This window comes from Epinephelus fuscoguttatus, linkage group LG6 (genome assembly GCF_011397635.1).
Source record: "Epinephelus fuscoguttatus linkage group LG6, E.fuscoguttatus.final_Chr_v1".
Lineage (NCBI taxonomy): Eukaryota > Metazoa > Chordata > Actinopteri > Perciformes > Serranidae > Epinephelus > Epinephelus fuscoguttatus.
The window spans coordinates 37,298,280-37,320,021 of NC_064757.1; the positions used below are offsets into that span (position 1 = coordinate 37,298,280).

The window sequence follows — 21,742 nt, forward strand, 5'->3', positions numbered from 1 at the left end:
ATCAATATTAGAGCATGTGTGCAGGTTTTTTAAACATGGGAAAACCTTTTTCGTATGTCTCTTACTTATTCAGCCTCTCTCTAAGATTCAGTCTCGACTAAATTTGGAACATTTTTCGAGGGCTGCTGAGATGGAGATGGATGGTATTTTTTGGCGGCCTGACATAGATTGCATCAATTGCATCACCCTGGCAAAGGGCTAAAATTAGCACGTCCACCCAGGTGTCATATTTTCACCACAGCCATTCGAAGTTGATTGGAGCTTGCAGGCAATAATTACCCGTGACATCTGCAGAGTCATTTGACCCGGGAGTGAATGCCGATTGTAAGCTTTCCCATTAAATACAGAAGCCAGATGTTAGTGGTTTTGTCCAATGGGAAAGGGGCTTTAGAGACTTGAGGCACAACTGGATAATGTAACCATGGTATGGATTTATCTGATGACCACCACTTTTGATTATTTCAACTTTGTTTGTCTGAGACATCCGGTGTTGCTGTGATGTACGTCTCTAAGTACAACGCCCATGGGCTTCAGCAGCCGCTGCTAAGGAGAGGAAGCCATTGTCATGTTAGTGTTATATTGGGTTAATAGTTCTACAACAGAATCAGTTTTAAGACGGCTTTTCTTTTGTGCCTTTATGGCCGGTATACACTGTGCGATTTTGGATGCAAGATGATCTAAAACGGTGGTCTTGCGTCGCACTGTGAGACAGGTTCAAGGACGGCCGTTGTCAACGTCTTGCGACCAAAGATAACCTGAGATAAAATTCTGACGGTGTCAGAAATCTAGGATGACTATCTCACAGTGTGACAGCTGCTATGACCTATGTCTACTAATCAACCAATAGAAATGCAGCAGGAAATGACGCAATGGTCACTGCGACATCGGCGCTAAACCCAAACAAATGATCGCTTGCCATGGAGGTAAAATGAACAAAAAGAAGTCTGTGGAACTCCCAGAAAGAGGAAAGTTTGGTGGAGCTGTGGCAGCAGAAGCCTTGCTTATCTGATGTTTCCTCCAGCTGCTATCATGACCGCGTGAAAAAAGACGCTGCATGGAAGGAAATTGCGGAGGAACTGCAACTTCCAGGTGAGCAAGCTACCTATGCTGGCGCAGATGGATGATGCGGTGCGCGCTGATGACGTTGCATATTGACGTGCATTGTAACCTGTGATTCAGCAGTAAACGGCCATCGTACAATCTGCACACATCAAACTTGACGTCGTACCAAAGTTTATTAGATCCACGTCTCACAGTGTGTCATGCAGTAGTTCTATAAGACTGCTAAAATCGCACAGTGTATAGAGGGCATTAGTCAATGACTGTGAAATACTCACTTTAGTAGTCACTCTGAGGTATCCTGATCTTGAAAACAATAGGCTTGCTTCACCTTGTGTGCTTTGTTCTATGTTTTATTTCATGAGGAAATGTTTGTTTACTTGCTTCATTTTATCTCTTACAAAAAGACATTATTCTTTTACTTCATAGATTTATTCATAGAATTATAAAGTTTGGTGACTAACTGAAAAAGACAGTTTTGTGTAGTTCAGGTTTCATCATAACTCAAAATATACATCAGTTTTACTGCTGCTTTAACAGCAACAGACAGGAAGACATTAATACCTATATTTAGTTGCAGGTCTACTGTTCCTTTTCTTACAAACACCTGAAAATCAATTTGCCAGAAATAGCAGGCTCCAGCTCTCTGCAGGGGTTAACCTATTTGTTTAGATTACAGATTGTATCTTTAAGTTTGTCCAATCCCAAAGCTGCTGTTTAGTGGATTCTCTCTCAGTGCTATTCAACGCTTGATCTCAGTCAACACTGTCACAACCTTATCACAGTTCCCCTCGCACCACAGAGAAAACTAAACCCAATAAAAAAATTTATTTTCTGTCTGAATTGGTAGCTGTTACGGATGACGGTGAAATAACACATTGACAGGTTCTCAAAAGAGACGCGTAATGAGAGGGGTGAGGCGAGGAAGAAAAGGAAACAGAGAGAGAAAGGGGAACGGGAAAGGGGGGAGAGAAATATATGATGTGTACACCAGCTCAGTGAAAGCAAACAGCTAAATTAGTCATGGAATGGATGCAAATTTGCTTCCCCTGAGCGTTGCATGGTAGAATTACCCTGAGAGAAGCAGAGGGTGAATCATGCCAACCCCCGGCGCCATGTGATTTATTAGCAAACATCCAATTCAATAAGAAAGTGCTTAACATTCAAAAAGCTGTGAAAGTCTCATAAGGTGGCATTAACTATAGATATTAGCATTTCCACTGACGGGGGGGGGGGGGGGGGTAAGACAAGAGGCCGTGGAAAAACAAACACGCCCACCTTCCAGAAACGATCCTGGTGTGACGTGCCGAGTGGGACTGTGACAGACTGAAAACTCGCTTGGCCTTTTCCACGCAGGCATGTTACTACTCATTAACATAGACAACGAGGTTTATTAATTGACACTCCAGTCCAAAGAGCCTCTCTGGTTTGAAAAGGGCACAGAGAGAGGCGGGAGAGAGAGATGTTGAGAAATAAAGACAGGAGACTGAGAAAGATAGACACACTGCAACATAAGCTAAATGAAATTAAGGTCGCACTCCTGACTAGAAAATAAAGGTTAAGTGGTGCTGGGTATCCAGCGCACTTGTGGTCTGTAAGTAAAACTATTAACGTGTTGCAACACTTAGAAAAATACTTCATCTGCAGACACTTCTATGCGTTTAATATGATCAGTCTGCAGGAATCAGTGCTTTTCAGAAGGTATTTTGTAGTGATAGTTGTGTTTACAGGGACCCTAATATTTCACATATAATCAAAATAAGTGCCCCAAAAAGCCTTTTATATCCTAATTTAGAAGAGACTGGCTTAATCAGAATGGAATTTGTAATCGAGCTGAAAGGGCTGGTTTAACCTTTGATAGTCCTCTAAATAGGAACAAATTAAGCCCAGTTCAGACCAAATATTTGCGATGAGACGAAACTGTTTTGTAATGTTGCGGATAAAAGTTGTAGCGGTGTAAACTGGCCGGTCTGAGCTCGACTCACCTGCAACTCAGCTGGTCAAATCGTCAGCAGCTGATTTTAAAACCAGCACATCACCTGTTTCAACAGCCAATCGGCTTTTCGTGAAGTCCACCGGTCAAATCAAAATGACTACAGACGGCGTGTTCCATCCCTGCCGATCCTTCTGTTTCCGTCCTCACGGTGTGCCGATGTCACACAGTTACTGCTGCTGCTTGCTGTATGTGCTTATCTCCCCCTCACATACACGCATTCTAATTGACTGATTAATTGGTGCTGGATATTTAAATTATTGTGGCATATTTATTATGAATACAGTCCACCTGATGCTCGTTTTGTTTCTGTTTCTCGCCATTTCATCACTACAAATGCAGCTGTAGCCAGTATCTCACTATCACTTTCCTCAATCATATTTTAAGAAGCTATATTACGTAAATGTCACTGTCACCCTGAATGTCCCACCGAACCCTATTCAAAACAATAGGAATATTTTGTATTGAACAGCCAAATCTGATACAACTGACATAATTCTGAATCAGGATAACGGCCCTGCTGATAACCATGCACATGCTTAATCCGATCTTTCCTCTGTGGTTGGAATAAACATATTCTTTCTGCACACGTTTGCCCCATGTTTGGGTCACGTCAGGTCACATAACATGCCGGAAAGGCTGTTTCTACATGTCTCCCTCTGCTGATTTTGACAGAGAATTGTTTGGAATAATTAAAAGATATTTAGCACTATACTTGTTCTACATTCTTATGTGAGTGCTGTGATTAATAACTGTATTCTTTGATTTTGAAACAGTTACAGGCTGAATTGTGGTGACGCTGGACATAACAGTTGTGTATCGCTACCAGTAGGAGCAGACGTTTAGGAAACATCGGTAAATTGTAGTGTCCACTGATAGCCTGCATGTGAGGTGTTAAGGGGATATCTGCAGTTACAGATATAGAGTGTGCCAGGGCTGACGTCAAAACCCGGAAGTTTAGCATTGTACTGGTTCCCGTAAGAGAAAGTGAATGTGATTTTTGCATTGCGTTTTGGATTATGTCAGAAAATAAGCTCTGTGGCTAACACAAGTTGTTAAGCAAGATAATCGTCACATATGAACACCTTTCATACCGCATTTGAACCTTAAATGTGGTATGAAGTAAAAAGCTAACGTTAGGCTTTAATGGACTTCATGACTACTCCACGGTCACATGACTCTTGGCGTCACTGCCACTAAGCTTTCAGCTGATTTCGGCCACTTTATTTTAAAAACATTGTATAATGGGGAAATCAGACTGTTTAAGCTAAATAAGAAGCTGTAATGGCGGACTGCCAGCACTCTCACCTGTTCGGCGGTGATGACGTTTAATGTTCCCGACAGGGTTTGTAGTCGTATTGAGCAACTTGTTAGCAACCGCCTTTTTTACGACACGTAAAAGCTTCAAAATTCACAAGTAGGGTATTTACTGACGTGTTTTATGTCGTAGAACAAAACCTGAAACTCACTTAAGCTTTTGTTAACCACAGACCTTATTTGAGGCATTTTACCAAAATCCCATTCACAAAAACGTTCCGGGTTTACTGGCACACTCTATTAACCTGGGTTACATTTATGTTACTTACTGCTAAACTGTGTCGACAGGGGAAACCTCTTCTTCTCCCTCGATCATTTCTGTATTGAATGAGTTGAATTTTCACAATAAAATCAGATAAGAACACTGTTGTCTTCTTCTTCTGTTATGTTACCGGCAGATTAGATATATTATCTTCTCTCACCTGGCAGTCTCAATTTCTACCTGGTGGTTACCAGATGATAAATGAGGCAACATTAGACAAAGCGACGCTTCATTGCTGCATTTCATTCTCTTCAGATTCAGAAGCCCAGAACTTAACAGGAAGTCATTGTTTCAGTTTTGTGCACTTTTGTGCCAAATTTAACTTTTCTGGTAAGTTTTTGGAGATAATTGCTTTTATTCAGAAGGAGCCTGGAGCCTCTGTTATTAGGCTGCCATCATCATAGCTCAAGTACTAAGTTATTATCCTGGCAGCACAATTATTTTTATTTGTTTGTAAAAAGATGTCAGATATGGTGAACTCTTATTCTGTCAGGAGAGCTGTGGTGAATTGGCTATGAGAGTGTGTTCCACCCACATGAAAATCAAACAATCAACCAGTATTTTGGTTTCTTCGTTTAGTTGTTTTCTTGTTTCTGTGCCCTGATATACTTTTTGTGTTTTGTGATTTGCTTCTGGTGCTGGTGGTCATTTTAATGTTAGAATAATAATTAAAAAAAGGTTTAATAGTAACCTAACCTAGATTGTTGCTACTTTGGAGACAGGCCTTTGTTGCCTTTCTGACCCTTTCTTCTGCAAGATTCCTTTCCAACACCCATTTAAACATCACACTCAGCCTTGTTTTAAAGTGTTGATCTCTATCTTTCCTTGAACCTGTTGAACTCTTTACACTTACACTGAGAGCAATTTCAAATAAAGGTGAAATTCCTTCTATCTGTACACATACTCGACCATTCAAGCTGATTCTGCTGCGGCTGTAAATTATTTTTAAGATTATCATTATTATTATTAAGATTCTGAGCATGCATAGTGAGTTTATATCTTTTGGCAATATTAACAAATCAAATAATAGCAAAACAACAGTCGCTAATTACTTGCATTTGATTTCTATTTACCTAACATCTCTCAGGTACACGGCTCAAGGTGCTGTGGTCAATCTGAAGTGGAGTTGCTGATTAGCATCACCTTATCAGTAGATGCAGCAGTGCTAACAGAACTTTGTTGTAGCATAAACAAGATGTAAAATAAGAAAGGCTCAGACATGGAGTTGCACATTTGAGGGTTTAGTCCCGAGAAAGCCAAAGAATTAGTACATCACAACAGTTTATAGCGTCTGACAAACAAGCAGTATCAGGTGACACACCTGCAGCTTTCCAGTACATGTTAAAAGGTGTTTCTTGTCACTTAAACTGCTGTCTTCCTGTTATTCAGACAACCAGCTCTGAAAACAATTGCTCCTCCTCACATAACTACATTTGGCCAGATCTTTCAGCTGAAGTCACGTCAGGATAACAACAGTCTATATCCAGTCATCCACACCATATATTACACAATAAGAGTTTATGCCAAGTCATTTACACTATGACTTACTGTTTACTTACTCACATTTCTGGCTCATAGCTGAGCCAAATCGTTCTGAGCTGAGAGGATTAGAAATATCTCCTGGTGCCAAGTCACATATAAGGTTCATCCTATTTAATGAGGGAGGGAACAATGATTCAATTGCTTAAGAACCTTATGTGATGGCAATGATTGTTCCAGGTGTTAGTCAAACCCTCAGGTGTTAACAGGGAAACCAAGTAATTGCTTTTCAAAAAGTTCGATTTTGATCGCAAAACCTTTCAATGGTCTTCTTTTTTTTTTGGCAAGTAACCATTCTGGCCATCATCCATTCATTCCTGATAATGGACATCTTGTTGAACATTAGCCCTTTTTAAAGGGCCAGTGTGTAATATTTGGCATGGTTTATTGTCAATCTGAATCTGAATCTGAATATTCTACCCATTAATATGTTTATACAAGTGTATAATCGCTATAAAATAAAATTCGTTTGGTTTTCGTAGCCTTATAATTATGCTTTTATATATATATATATATATATATATATATATATATATACACTGAACAAAAATATAAACGCACCACTTTTGTTTTTGCTCTCATTTTTCATGAGCTGAACTCAAAGATCTTAAACATTTTCTATACACACAAAAGACCATTTCCTCACAAATATTGTTCACAAATCTGTCTAAATCTGTGTTAGTGAGCACTTCTCCTTTGCCGCAATAATCCATCCCACCTCACAGGTGTGGCATATCAAGATGCTGATTAGACAGCATGAATATTGCACAGGTGTGCCTTAGGCTGGCCACAATAAAAGGCCACTCTGAAATGTGCAATGCCACAGATGTCGCAAGTTTTGAGGGAGCGTGCAATTGGCATGCTGATTGCAGGAATGTCCACCAGAGCTGTTGCCTGTGAATTGAATGTTCATTTCTCTACCATAAGCCGTCTCCAAAGGCGTTTCAGACAGTTTGGCAGTACATCCAACCGGCCTCACAACCACAGACCACGTGTAACCACACCAGCCCAGGACCTCCACATCCAGCATGTTCACCTCCAAGATCGTCTGAGACCAGCCACCTGGACAGCTGCTGCAACAATCGGTTTGCATAACCAAAGAATTTCTGCACAAACTGTCAGAAACCATCTCAGGGAAGCTCATCTGCATGCTCATCGTCCTCATCGGGGTCTCGACCTGACTGCAGTTTGTTGTCGTAACCAACTTGAGTGGGCAAATGCTCACATTCGATGGCGTCTGGCACGTTGGAGAGGTGTTCTCTTCATGGATGAATCCCAGTTTTCACTGTTCAGGGCAGATGGCAGACAGCATGTGAGGCGTCGTGTGGGGGGGCGGTTTGCTGATGTCAACGCTGTGGATCAAGTGGCCCATGGTGGCGGTGGGGTTATGGTATGGGCAGGCGTATGTTATGGACAACGAACACAGGTGCATTTTATTGATGGCATTTTGAATGTACAGAGATACCGTGACGAGATCCTGAGGCCCATTGTTGTGCCATTCATCCACGACCATCACCTCATGTTGCAGCATGATAATGCATGGCCCCACGTTGCAAGGATCTGTACACAATTCCTGGAAGCTGAAAACATCCCAGTTCTTGCATGGCCAGCATACTCACCGGACATGTCACCCATTGAGCATGTTTGGGATGCTCTGGATCGGCGTATACGACAGCATGTTCCAGTTCCTGCCAATATCCAGCAACTTCGCGCAGCCATTGAAGAGGAGTGGACCAACATTCCACAGGCCACAATCAACAACCTGATCAACTCTATGCGAAGGAGATGCATTGCACTGCGTGAGGCAAATGGTGGTCACACCAGATACTGACTGGTTTTCTGACCCCCCCCCCAATAAAGCAAAACTGCACATTTCAGAGTGACCTTTTATTGTAGCCAGCCTAAGGCACACCTGTGCAATATTCATGCTGTCTAATCAGCATCTTGATATGCCACACCTGTGAGGTGGGATGGATTATCTCGGCAAAGGAGAAGTGCTCACTAACACAGATTTAGACAGATTTGTGAACAATATTTGTGAGGAAATGGTCTTTAGTGTGGATAGAAAATGTTTTAGATCTTTGAGTTCAGCTCATGAAAAATGGGAGCAAAAACAAAAGTGGTGCGTTTATATTTTTGTTCATTGTATATATATAGCAAGGGCCTTGCTTTAGAGAGGTTGCCATCTTGCACCGCCATGTATGTACGGCAGACCGAGCGGACAATCCAGCCAGCCAGAGAACGCATTTTGCGTGTATAAATGAACCAACGAAGACAGCGGAAGGAAGGAAGAAGGAGGAGGAAACAGCAGAGAGTGTTAGTAGTTCATTGATAGAGAGTAGTGAAAAGTTTTTTTAGTTATAAAGTTTGCGAATGGACCACACTTACCATGCAACAGAAGAGAATGAACCCGAACCGTCATCTGCGAGGAAAAGAAGACGCAACTTCACTCCTTGTGATGCACTCTCTGCGGAGCTTTTCCTCCTGATGATATATCTTCCCAACAATGGTAGCAGTAGCAGTAGCACCGAATCCCATTCTGTGCATTCAGCCTCTCTTCTCGCCCGCTCAGCATCAAACACATGGAGTTCCTCATCTGTATGCTCCGGCTCAAACAGGTATGGCTCTGGGTCTGTGTCCGCTACAAGAAACTCTTCAAAATCGCGTTCAAAGTCGTCCATTGCAGCTACTATAGTCCGGAGATATCGCTAGGCTAAATAAACAGCTGAGCTCTGTTTACAGGCTACGCTGTCAGTCAGTGTGCGGGCTGGAGATTGGTGGAGCAGAGAGGGGAGGGGGGTCCCCACTCGGTATGGTAAACGAGTATGTGTGTTAAGTTATGAAGTGTGTCTGTTACGCCAGAAGAGTCAGAGTTTGGGACGGAGTGGAGTGTTACCGGAGTTTTTGGAGTGCTCAAATAAACGCGTCTTTTTCCCGAACGTTACTCTGGTCTCCTGCTGGTGAGGGATTCATTACAATATTGTAACATGGTTTAGATTTCTAAATAAACATTCACCTTGTCGCTAGATAGACCTACTCCTGAAAAACTCGTGCGCAAGGCTTTTTGTCCCTACGAGGCCGCCATCATTTACCCGACGGGAGGGGTGAGCGAGTGAGCCCTGCAATCTAGAATTTGACCACTGATGTCACTGTTTTCAACCCATTTTACACACTGGCCCTTTAAATAGGAATTGTGCAAATTTGCAGGAAAGCCCAGTCAGTCTTTTTTCAGCATTGGCAGTATAAAACAAAATCGGGGAGTGCACCAAAATGCCGCCTGCCTACTTCTGTTTATACAGAATGCACCTTTTTCGGGGCAATGGGGGGCGTGAGCAAGTAACAAAACATGTAGCTCAGCATGAGACGTAAACAGTGACGTGGGAGGGAAGCTGCAGCTGGTCAGTCCTTCAGCGATTCTTCCGTAAGTCGGCCCGTCCTTCAACGTCCCCGTCATCTGACGGTTAATGGCCTCTTCGTTTGCGAGGACAAGGAGGGTGCGCAATTCCTTGTCTCCCCAGTTGCTCATCTTTACAGTATCTGTCAGGTTTGTGTTTTCCTCTTGCTACTAGCTGCTCGCTAATTCCTGCTATCAGCTGTTTCCTGTTAATCCACCGCCAATGGCTCACATGTGCGACGTCATCAACAGCTCCTCCCACAAGCCATCAACAGCCCCTCCCATTGCGGAAGGCCACCTCGGTTTGTTCAAACCAAAAAGATTCCGCCAATATGACTACCCTACGAGGCGGAAAATTGGGCACCTCGGATCAACTCGCCAATCCGGCTCTGTGTGTCTAAACGCTCGCAGCTTCCCGGCAAAACGGCCCAACATTCGCCGAAAATCTGGCAGTATAAAAGGGGCTATTATATCTTACATAGACATAGGGAGTCCGCCATTGTTGTTGTTGCTTCTGGCGCATGCTCAAAACACTAAGCAACAATGGGCATGCACAAATTGGGGACGTGATGTCATCATTTCCCAAATGGTCACACTAACACAAGTTTTGAAAAAACTGCAACTTAAAGGGTGTTTTAAAAATCTCAGACATAGTTACCTAAAATTCAGTTTGTGTGTGGATAAGAGGCCAAGATGTGGAACAAAAATAATTTTCCAAAATCTCTGTATACATGTAGACAGGGCCTTTGTCTATTATCAGTGTAATTTGTATAACCTTTACCACTTTATATGTGTTGTGGAAAAGAAAAAAAGGAATGCACAAAAGGTTCCTGGTTGTAGTTTCCTTTTTTTTTCTTTCTTTTTTTGTGCACGGGATATTGATATCTATCAAATACTAAATTTCAATAGTCTTTAAATATCATATCATTGTTGTGTTTAGCTGGATGTTAAATTTAGTGGTCTGAGGATGGAGAATCAGTGTTTCTCAGTGCGACAGTGACAACAGGGTAATCCTTGAAAGAGAGATTAAAGAATGATTAGCAAATCTCTTGACCGTGTCAAAAAGGTCGTTGATTGATTTACTGATTGTGTGAGCGTGTGATCTTTACATTGTGTATGCAATTAAGTGTTTGCAGGTGCTGAGTGCGATGGGTAGAAACTGATTGCAGAAATTGGTTCTCACATTTCAAAGTCAAATTAGTAAATGTGGGGAAAGAATGGCGCCATTAAGCAATTTTCACCTAACTGACAAGATGCTAATGAAAATATATTAACAGAGGAAACGTTCTGTCTCTCCAGGAAACATGAACACAACATGACAAGGTTTGTTTTTTGTTTTTTTCAGAGACATCTGGTGAGCCAAACCTTTTCTTAGAATATCAAAATTGATTTTATACCGGACGTCATCAATCATGTCACGTTGAGTTAACAGTGATCTGATGACATTTTCACAGCGTCCCAGTAGACACTTCAGTCATCACCCCAAAACAAACAGTGATATTGGCACTGTATTGATCCCGTACAGGTGTGCTCTTTAACCCTGTCCGTGGCAGATCCCTTCTATGAAAACAAGCTGCCAAGATGGATGTGTTGACAGGAAGTACATGTTGACTGATGAGCAGAAGATTGTGACTTCATGTTCAGCATGGAGATTAACTTATCACCCTGTTAAAGAGAAACTTTCTGCTCAGGTTTTAAGTCATGTAGATCTAAGAGCACAACTTCTTGTTTTTTTTAGATGGAGTTTAAATAGAATTTCCATTTTTGTTGTGTAATGATTGTGTAAGAGTGTTTTTCACCCTGTTAACACTTCACGCTTGATCATGAATAATGAAAATAAGAGAAATCACCAAAACTGTTTTTGCTTCAGTCCATGTTAATTTCACCATGTTGACCTTTTCAAGATTTAGAAACGTCAGCCCAGTCGCCAGAAGAAAATGTTGGCACTGTACGTTTCTGCAAACTAGAATACGTTACATTTGCATGTTTCATAGGTATATCAATGATTTTAAAGTGACATAATAAATGCGCTGATGTGGAGGAGATGGTGGATGTCGTGTCAACTAGGGGAGACGCCTGCCAAGCTGCAGACCACTGCAGACCAATGTTTGAGACCAACAAGCAACAGCACAGGTTGTTTTTTGGTGACCCTTGACGGCATTTTCACCAGTATCTGTGGCACAGAATCTGTGTGTTTTTAGCAGCACATCGTGACATATCCCAACAGCATTTGTGGCACCAAACCTAGGTGTTTTTTACAAACACATTGCAGTGTCTCCCAGCAGCATTTGAGCCATTGAGAAACATATACTTTAAACAGATCCACCACAAAATAATGTACAAATGTGATGTATCTATGGTCTGCAGAAGCTTACAATGTGAACATTTCTCTGGTGATTGGGTTGGGAACATCTGGCGATCTCATGTCCATCTTCCTTCTTGTATCTACAGTATATGTGGTTTGCTTCTTGGTGAAACTCCCTGGCTTTTGTGAAACCTTTATAAATCTATGGTTTTCATTTTGATTTAACTAACTGATTGATAAGTGGTCTGCACTGATCAAGCACATGTTTTTATTGCAAGTGTTTGCTGGCAGAGATTTTTTGTAGAGAGACTGCTATTTACAGGACAAAAAGAGAAGGCACATAATGGACTGTTATTAAACCACTTTGGGAAAGTAAATCAGTATTTAAAGGTGAACTATAGGCCCCTATTGTCTATGCATACATACTGTGAGTGCACACTTTATGACTCAGACTAATATCAAACTAATTACTTCCCTAAACTTGGCGACATCCCTGATCTCAGCATATTCTATTTTTCATGCTGGGGAACAGCTCGTTAATTATAGTATGGGGAAATGTGTTGTGATACTTTGTAGTCATCACAAATTGTTATAGATGGCACAGATGTAAACAGGAAAGGTGACTGTAAAGCTAATACATCTTCCTGAACTGTATACTGGCTTCAGGCTTTTAAGAGAATCTTTTTTTCTTAGCTGAAACAAGTAATATCTTGACAAAAATCTTTGTATGAGAGGATTTGTTTTAACATACAATAATACAAATGAAAAAAAAGTTTTACTTTCTGTGAAGCACTTCTTTAATGGCTTCTGTTGTAAAACAAAGGACCCTGCGTCACTTGCTTGCCAGCAACTTCTCATGCTACTAATTTGCAAGATTATGCTTCTTGTTAAAGACACACTAGAAGATCTATTTTTACATTACATCTATCAACAAAGAGCCCGACTCATTACCACAGGAACGAGAAGAATCCGCTCAGTATCTTTCACCAAAGAAGTGCTTTCAAACAAAGGAGTATTGAGAAAAAAGTCGATTTTCATAATTTCGACAAAGACGGAGAGAGAAAAACTTTGATGGCCATTATATATCAAGTAAACATCTATTCTTCTTCCTCAATTCTTCTTCCTGAGTAAAGTTTAAAGCTTCATGAGGCAATATGTTTAAGGAACATTTGGAGCTAGTACTGCCAGTCCTACTGAGAATCAACACCTCATTCTGCAGCCGGCCCAGTCACCACAAGAAAATGTTGGCATTGTACGTTTCTGCAAACCACGGATACATTACACATTTGGTGTTCTACAGTGACGTAGTATATGAGCTGACTTTATCATCGGTAGGTGGAGGGGATAGTGGATGGCATGCCACTAAGCTGCAGACCACGATTCAAGACCAACAACAACAAAACCAGCTGTGTCTTAGCGAGTCGTTGCTGTTTTTCCAGCAGCTTTTCAGGTACCAAATGTGGGAGTTTTGTAGCAACCTGTTGCTGTTTTCCAGCAGGGATACTACCATGAAAAGCTGTTATTTCCTATTGAGACATCACTGCATTTCCTGCTAGGTTAGCATCATGAAAAGCCGTGTTTTTTCAGTGGGGATTTTGCCCCCCAAATTGGGTATTTTAAGCCAAAACACAATGTCTTCCCAACCAAAACCAAATTGTTTTTGTGTGTAAACTTAACCACGCCTTATCCACGGTGTTGTTGAAATATAGGTTTCAGTGTATCCGCTAACATATCCGTGGTTTTCAGAAACCTACAACGTAATTGGGTTGTTACAGCTCTGTACTGACTTCTGCTCAGTCACTTTTAAAACTGGGGGCGGACAAAAAAAAAGACTATCTGCAGAGTCCATAAAGGCTAAAAGTAAAACAGCCAAACAGACCCAAATATCTTTGTCAGCAGACACAGGACCAAAACAGGCAGAAGCACAACTGAATATATTTGGACTTACACTTGACAGGTGGTGAGAAAGAAGATTAAAATTTCCCCACACAGGTGAAAGTTTGCTTTCTTATGCATTATGACTTGCAAAATTGGCAGCTGTTTCATCTCAGGGTGCGATTTTCTTGGAATTATAGATATTACTGAACACGTCGCTATAAGGAGGCAATTTGCTCATTATTTCTACAGAGGGATAGAAACCAGCCTGTGGTTCACTGCAAGCTGAAAGGAAAACACATTATCTCACAGACAAACACATTAAACCAAGAAGCAAAGGGCTATAAAGAAGAAGATGACGGTCCGCACAAACAGATCTGAGTCTTTGCTGAGTTTTTATAATAAAAACAACTGGAAATAATTTTGGACCCTGATTGCTGAAGCATCCTGGTACAGTATCTGAAAAACACATCTTGTGCAGCTTAAGATGAATAAACATTGACACAGAGGATATTACGCATGAGAAAGGCCATTAAAGTACCCTGAAACACTTAGTGACAACTTTAGAGACAAAGAACAATGAAGCCAACCTTAATGAAGAAGTTCTGCAGAGTGTATTAAGCCAAAAACATGAATGTTAATAACAATATTTCAAAATCCAACTTGTTTTGATTATCAATTACCAGAGTGATTTCTCCAGCACTCACATTGCAACATACCAAGAAGAGAAAATGCTCCAGCAAAGCAGAATACAACTTGAAAAGTGCACTCCGCCAGGCAGCTGCTGGGGCTTATCGCGGCCACTCTGGACAACTAATTTCAGCAGATGCGCCGAAGCACGCTTCAGAAGCATCCCAGAAGCTAATAATAATGATAATAATAATGATACACGCCTCATCTATTTTTGACGGGGCCACTGCGGGCTGCACAGAGCAGTTCAAGTTCTCCTGCTAACAAGCACTGTATGTGAAATATAGATAGACTATAATTATGAGGACGAATGTATTTTTAACGACTAAAACACAGCCGGGAATTTTTGATCCATGTCATTCAGAACCAACAATAAAGTCAACAAAAACAGACACAAATAGTAACCATTTAATTACTTACTGGCCTACTTACTTAGTTATGAGAGAGGCACAAATATCAAGGAAATATGACCAAATCAACAAAATCTGCATGTCAAAATCAGGCAGGCAAACTGCTACCGAAACGTTCCCGGTGTGTTATGATGCCATACAGTGGACAGAGCAAAACTTTGCGCAGCTGCACCCAGTAAAATTGTCCCTCCCAGCTCCCTTGCAGTCAAGATGGCAGCAAAGATAAGAAAAGCATGGACTAATTCATCTCGTATAGTGCCTAACTTTAGTGACTCATAATGCGGAGTTCATGCTACACAACATTTTTGTCTGTTCCAACAGTCACTATGTCAGATTAGGCGATTGTTGAGTCCTAAAATCTTGCCGTGACTTGGCCAACAGACGTGATGGACTACATGTTGGTCCAAGACCAATCATCCCTAGTCGTCTTTCCCGATGTGTGTGATGTCATTCTTGTCGTATTTAGATTATCATTACTATTATTTCAGTCACTGTGTCTGTTCATGTGTCAGCTGAAATGTTATTGTAGTAAGGTAAAACATACCACCAGATGGCAGGAGCTACACTTGAAGTATTGTACGCAAACATACAAGTCACTGAATCCTCCACAACAAGTTCCTGCAAATGTTTCCCAATAAAAGCTTATTTAGAAAATTAAGGAATTCTCTCAACTGAAGTTATAATGAGCTTTTAATTTGAAACAGATACAGAAAGTGCTGAGTTTGAAATGATGGCGCAATGCATTAACTTTATCAAGGCACACTGGAGCGGATTGAAAGTAAAAATATGAAAATACAGAGGGAATAATAAATAACGGCCCGTTTATAATGTAGTCTGTTTCAAATGAAGCTGGTAGCCTCTGCAGTTCTGGTAAGTAAAAGCCCCGCCATTATTAATTTTATTCTTTTATATCCTTCATCATTATAAAGAAATAACATTCTTTGCTAGCTTGATGCTAATTGCAGTACTCATCAAGTTACTAACGTGCCTCTGTGTGGTAATGTCCCTAGAGGAAATATTAAAAAGGCTGGGCTGTTGTTGCCATACAGTTGTTCACGGCAGCAGATGTGTTTCTAGTGGTCAAAGTGACAGCTCTGACAGGAGAAGTCATGAAAGACAAAAAAAAAAAAAAAAAAAAATCAAACATGCTCAACTTTCTGTCGGGACGTCGTGAGGTGTCCTAGACGTCGTTCACAATCTAAGCCAACACTGTACAATACTGCTATAATGAGGCTGATATCATTTAGTCAGGTATGGAATCAGACATGGAATTAATCTGCAGATGCTCCCATTCAAAATGAGATCAAACTTTTCTATCAATGTCAGTTTTCGAGCCACGACGAAGGCCAATAGCTGGCCTGCAAAAGACGACAAGGCTTGTGGTATTTTTTTTTAGCTGAGATGATTTCTGGAAAACTTATATGGCTCCTATCAGCCAGTTAACAGACGTGAGGGGTGAGCAGTCAATAACGGTATAAAACAATCAATGAAAAAGGGTTTATGAATCACTGTAACCACAAGCAGTCCTTCAGTATATAATCGTACACAAAGTATTAGGCTAATTGGTCCAGTAATTAGCTGCACATGACCAAACGCACAATCCCCTCCACGGTCTCGCCTAGCGGGGGTAATTAACTACCATTCATATGCCCATGTGTCATGAGTGGTACAGTACTTTAGTCATCTTTTATCTCTGAGGTTAATGGAAATACTTGAATGTTTCCAAAACCAAAGGACAATGGCCAATTATTATATTTCATAAAATGGAATGTCACTTATCTACTAGTGCTTAAACCAAACCTCAGTTTCCCTTCAACATGGTATGGCAGGCATTCTTGCACCCTCAGCTACATAGTCTTTGTGCTGTATTATACAGTGATAATGAGATATTAGGCCATATCTCATTAAGATAAAGGAAGAAAAATATCTCTTGGGGTCAGAGGGTAATCCCTGGTTATTGTGGTCGGGCCACAGTGCCGGGCAATTAAGCAAGAGAAGATGAGATCACTGTGAGCTTATTAAAATCGTGAGGTTGGTATAAGGGAAATATGGAAGGAAGAGGTTATCAAAGAATAGCAGCCACGGCTGTATGAAATCACCTTCTGTGTGATATTTTTTCAGGGTTTGGTGACTGTATTATCTTTTTTTCCCATCCTGAGCCTTTAGGTTAAAAACAAGGAATAAAAATCTCAGTAGAGGATTTAATAAAATATAGTCTGAACTTTCAGGCTTTTAACTTCAGGTATTTACTCTTGCATCAAGGAGAAAACAGACGCCAACTCTGCAGTGAAACCAATTCCCCCGTGCATGCAGATACGAAACAAACAAGAACAAGTGCCTCATGCCAGCGCTGAACCACCAACTTGATGCTTGCCAGCACCATCCCCCAACCAATTATGATGTATTATGAGAGGTCCTTGGCTATCAGAGAAGCCAGCAGATCTGCCCTGTCTCGATGAGTTGCAACATTTCCAGGCACACACAGGCCATTGATTAGAGGGGCTCAACTCACAGCCTGCAGTCTATCAGCGCTCAGGGACCGGTAATCAATTCTCTAATGCCGTTTGAGCCTATTCACTGCGGCTATGATCCACTCCTCACTGTGCAGATAGAGATGCGCGCACCCACATACGCGGACGTGTGTGGATGTAGCCAAGCACACACCAAATATAGCCCAGATGGCCATCGTAAAAGCAGAGGACAACTCCCAAATATTAACTTACCAAGTGTAGCAGTGATAGGGCACTGTCATCTAATGGCATTATCAAAATGAGTGCAGCTCTCCTGAGGCGGACTCTGGTTCCTGATTACCTAGCAGTGGTGGACCCTGTTCATGGCCAAATCTGATCAGCATAGCACCAGACATAGGCATGGCCGGTCAGGAACTCAGCCCCGAGGCCCCTTATCTCTACCGACAGGCCGTTGGTTCTTTATGGGCAATGATGTCCTCCCAGGAATTAATCTGATTGGACTCTGGTGGAAGATTATGTTGGAGTAAAACTGCTGAAAGGAAAGGTGGGGCCCTAACTTCCTTTCTGTGCTACTTGGATCGGATGGAATTACGTTGTTAGATCTTGTACAGATCAGGGAGAGCGAGGACTGAATCTCTGAATGTTCACTTCAGGCAGGCTATCTGCTGAAACTGACTGCCAGTAACAACTTGGAATATTGTCTCTAAGAAACTTTATAAACAAGATCATTTGGACAGTGGACAATAAGAACCAGACATCTTCACTCCTAAATAAAAACATCTGGAGTAATTTTGCTTTTAGCCCAAATCATCTTCCATTCAAGCATACGTTTTCTGAATTATGAGTACTCCCTCCTTTTATAATACCAGAAAAAAATTTACCTACTTTTACTTAAAGGGATAGTACACCCAAAAATGAAAATTCAGCCATTATCTACTCACCCATATGCCGAGGGAGGCTCAGGTGAAGTTTTAGAGTCCTCACATCCCTTGCGGAGATCCAAGGGGAGAGGAGGTAGCAGCACAACTCCATCTAATGCAGGCTGGGTGCCCCAGATTAAAACGTCCAAAAAACACATAATTGAAACCACAAAATATCTCCATACTGCTCGTACATAGTGATCCAAGTGTCCTGAAGCCCCGACATAAAAAGTTGTTTGGAAAAACGTCATTTGAACTCTGTTTTTAGCCTCATTGTAGCCTGTAGCTCTGACTGCTTCTCTGTGGACCGCGCTCACGTGTGTGCGCTTGCGCGAGACCGTGAGACATGGGCACCGCGTTCATGTGTGTTCACATGCTTTCGCTGGTCTCACACCCAAGCGCGCACATGTGAGCTCGGTGTACACAGAAGCAGTCAGAGCTGCAGGCTACAATGAGGCTAAAAACAGAGTCCAAATGACGTTTTTCCAAACAACTTTTTATGTCGGGGCTTCAGGACACTTGGATCACTACTGACGAGCAGTATGGAGATATTTTGTGGTTTCAATTATGTGTTTTTTGGACGTTTTAATCTGGGGCGCCCAGCCTGCATCAGGTGTTGTGCTGCTACCCGCTCTCCCCTTGGATCTCTGCAAGGGATGTGAAGACTCTAAAACTTCACCTGAGCCTCCCTCGGCATATGGGTGAGAAGATAATGGCTGAATTTTCATTTTTAGGTGCACTATCCCTTTAAGAGGCATCTTTAAAGCAGGACTTTTACCTGTACAGGAGTAATTTTTATCATGGAGAATTGCTCATTTCACTCAAGCAAAGGATCTGACTCATTACTCCCCTGATTATATCCCTGTAGTACGGTGGCCCTGAGTGCTCAACACACAGCAAATAGACACTACATATGCAAATAAAAGAACGTCTTCACCAACTTGATGACACATGCGCAGCATTTAGAAAACATTCACCAACTTAACAGCACCCAAAAACATCAATTTCACTTCACAACATCCGGAAACATAAGGTTGTCTCTCAGTATATGTGACGTATAACAATGAGCAAGAGAACATTTCTGATGCAGGATGTGATCTTAACTTAACTGCGACAAGGATGAGATTCAAACCCACGAATGCAGAGCGTAAAGGATTAGCAGTCCATCACCCTAAGCACTCAGAAACCTAATTTTCGGGTATTGGTCATTAAGATGACAAGATAGACCGCTCTCTTAGGTCTTGTAAAGTTTTGTGGAGAATGTGGGCATTGATCCCATGACCTTTCACACACTGACTGATCTATATGTGTACACATTTAAAATGTTAGTGAATGGGTGGATAATGTTTGGGACTATGTGAAGAAAACTTGGTGGAACGCAGGAAGATTGAAAGGAAGGGGGAAACATTTGAGGCTCAGCAAAAGTGCTTCTGTTTCTGTGTCACTGGTTTCCTCTCAGTACACATGACAGTGCATCAGTGATGCAGAAACTGGAGAAACTGATCATAATGTCCCAAAGCACAATGGATTTGCAGTCCTCCATCGGCCACCTCGTCTTTGGTGTGTGGTCATCAAGGTGGCAACCCAGCGTCTTAGCATAAAAAGCAAACAAGCTGAATCTAACTCAACTCTTGACGCGCTGCAATCTGTGAGTGCTCACAGGGGGATTAGTTCAAATGGAACGGAGTTAGCGTAGCGTGTGAGAGGTAGTGGGATCAGTGTCCAAATTCTCCACAAAACTTTACAAGATCTGACTCATCCATGACACAAAACTCATGAATTAACTCATCACTGATTTGATTCTTTTAAAGTGTGGAGTTTCAGCAGAGACTGATTTATATACCTGACAAAGGGTGTGGAGGCCCTGTATCACACATAACACTCTTTCTACCATATATATTCAGTTAATTCTAATTTAAAATATAGGCCTGTCTACACTCATTAATAAACGTTTGACAGCATCAGAATACATCATTAACTCAGAATTAGTTTATTGTCTAGTTTTCCTTCCTGCATTACAGGATGTGTCAATTAATTTGGGAGTGACAGCAGCTTCAGATCCTCTGCTTAGAATTTTGGAGATGATTTGACCTTTGTATTATTATTGGTGTCATGGTTTGGGTTATTAAGTAAACACAGAGCATCAACTGTTCCCCATTAAAAATCCACAAGTGTATAAGACTTACTTTGGTGTCTGCGTGTCTTCCAAGCGGTTCCCCAGCTGGAACTCGTGGGATTTGCTGCGATGCAGCGCCGTGAAGCCCGGCAGCAGATGGATGAGCTTGCGGCTCGGCGGAGGTGGCGTGCCTGGGGCCTTTACTTTGTTCCTTCGCCGCATAGGGGGAGTGCCAGGCGGGGTCATGGTGTTGACCACCAAGGGAGTCCGAGGAGGTGTGTGGCCAAAATGCCTCTGGCGGGGTGACGGGGGCAGGGAGCGATGACCAGTGTCCAAGGGAGGGAAGAGCCCTGTGGCGGGGCTGTCGACGGTCAGTCGATCGGCATATAAAGGGGGGGCCAGGGCCTGGGGGCTGTGGCACATGTGCTGGTTGTACTTGGACTGGACTTTGGGGCTTTGGGAGAGCTGGAACCGGATCCACTGACTGGCCTCTGGCTGGCACACCGGAGTGTTTTCTTTGCCCGATTCAGAGGTGGGCCACTGGATGGACCAGTCCTGCTTCGCCTGGCTCCCTGTTGGAAGAGGACAGAGATGGAGGCTGATTAAACGCCAACACAACACCTGGTTGTGACAAACTGCATTAAATGCACATTCACACTAATCACAAATGAACCTACAGTAATTTCTTGCTGATCTGTGGTGGTATCAAGCCATGCAGAAAGTTTTGGTTTAATGTTTGTGGTGGTTTTGAGATGTCTGTAAGCGTTCAGCCTTGAAACACATACAATAGAGGTAAATGGATTTTGTTAATGCTGAATATGGCTTTTTAAAATGCCAACTGAAAAGTTAAACAGTAACATTTCCAGAAACAATGTCCTAGTTACTCTGGATAATCCATAGACCTTATAATTTCCAGTGGAACTCCTTTCTACTGAAGTCCCTGTGAAAACTGCTAAAACAGTGTCGTTATGTAAAAAGATGTTGCTGTCAAATTTAGCATTTTTTTTTCTGCACTGAGAGCATCTCTATTGTAGGAATCTCAGGAGCAGATGTCTGAAAACCTGGGCAAATAATATCCAAACTATCTGCAGTCTATACACCACTTGTGGAGAGTGAGAAAATGTTTTTCTCACAATTTGGGCGAACATTTTTGTGTAATATGGTGTATCAAGTTAAAACTAAAGTGGTTCTTGTCATGCACTTAATACTAAAACATCCATTAACTCTAGTTCTTGATTGCAGCGGTACGAGTAATCCTGGCAGCAGGCGGACATTTATGACCAGCAAATGTGCTCAATTTGGGTAATGAAGAATTAACTCCGCCGCTATCTGATGTAAACGTATTAGTAGTGCAGTGGCGTTCAAATATGCTGATGTGGAGCAGATTAAGC

General features: G+C 41.9%; 1 protein-coding gene across 3 annotated transcripts in view; it reads right to left on the reverse strand.

Annotated features, from left to right (window-relative positions):
- Window positions 1–21,742, reverse strand: part of ksr2 (kinase suppressor of ras 2) — a 196,167-nt gene that overhangs the window by 129,454 nt on the left and 44,971 nt on the right. For all 3 annotated transcript variants that reach the window (XM_049578483.1, XM_049578484.1, XM_049578482.1), the window contains one exon: window positions 20,422–20,923. In XM_049578483.1, the coding sequence (XP_049434440.1) occupies window positions 20,422–20,923 (502 nt within the window). The remainder of the gene's footprint in view (window positions 1–20,421; window positions 20,924–21,742) is intronic.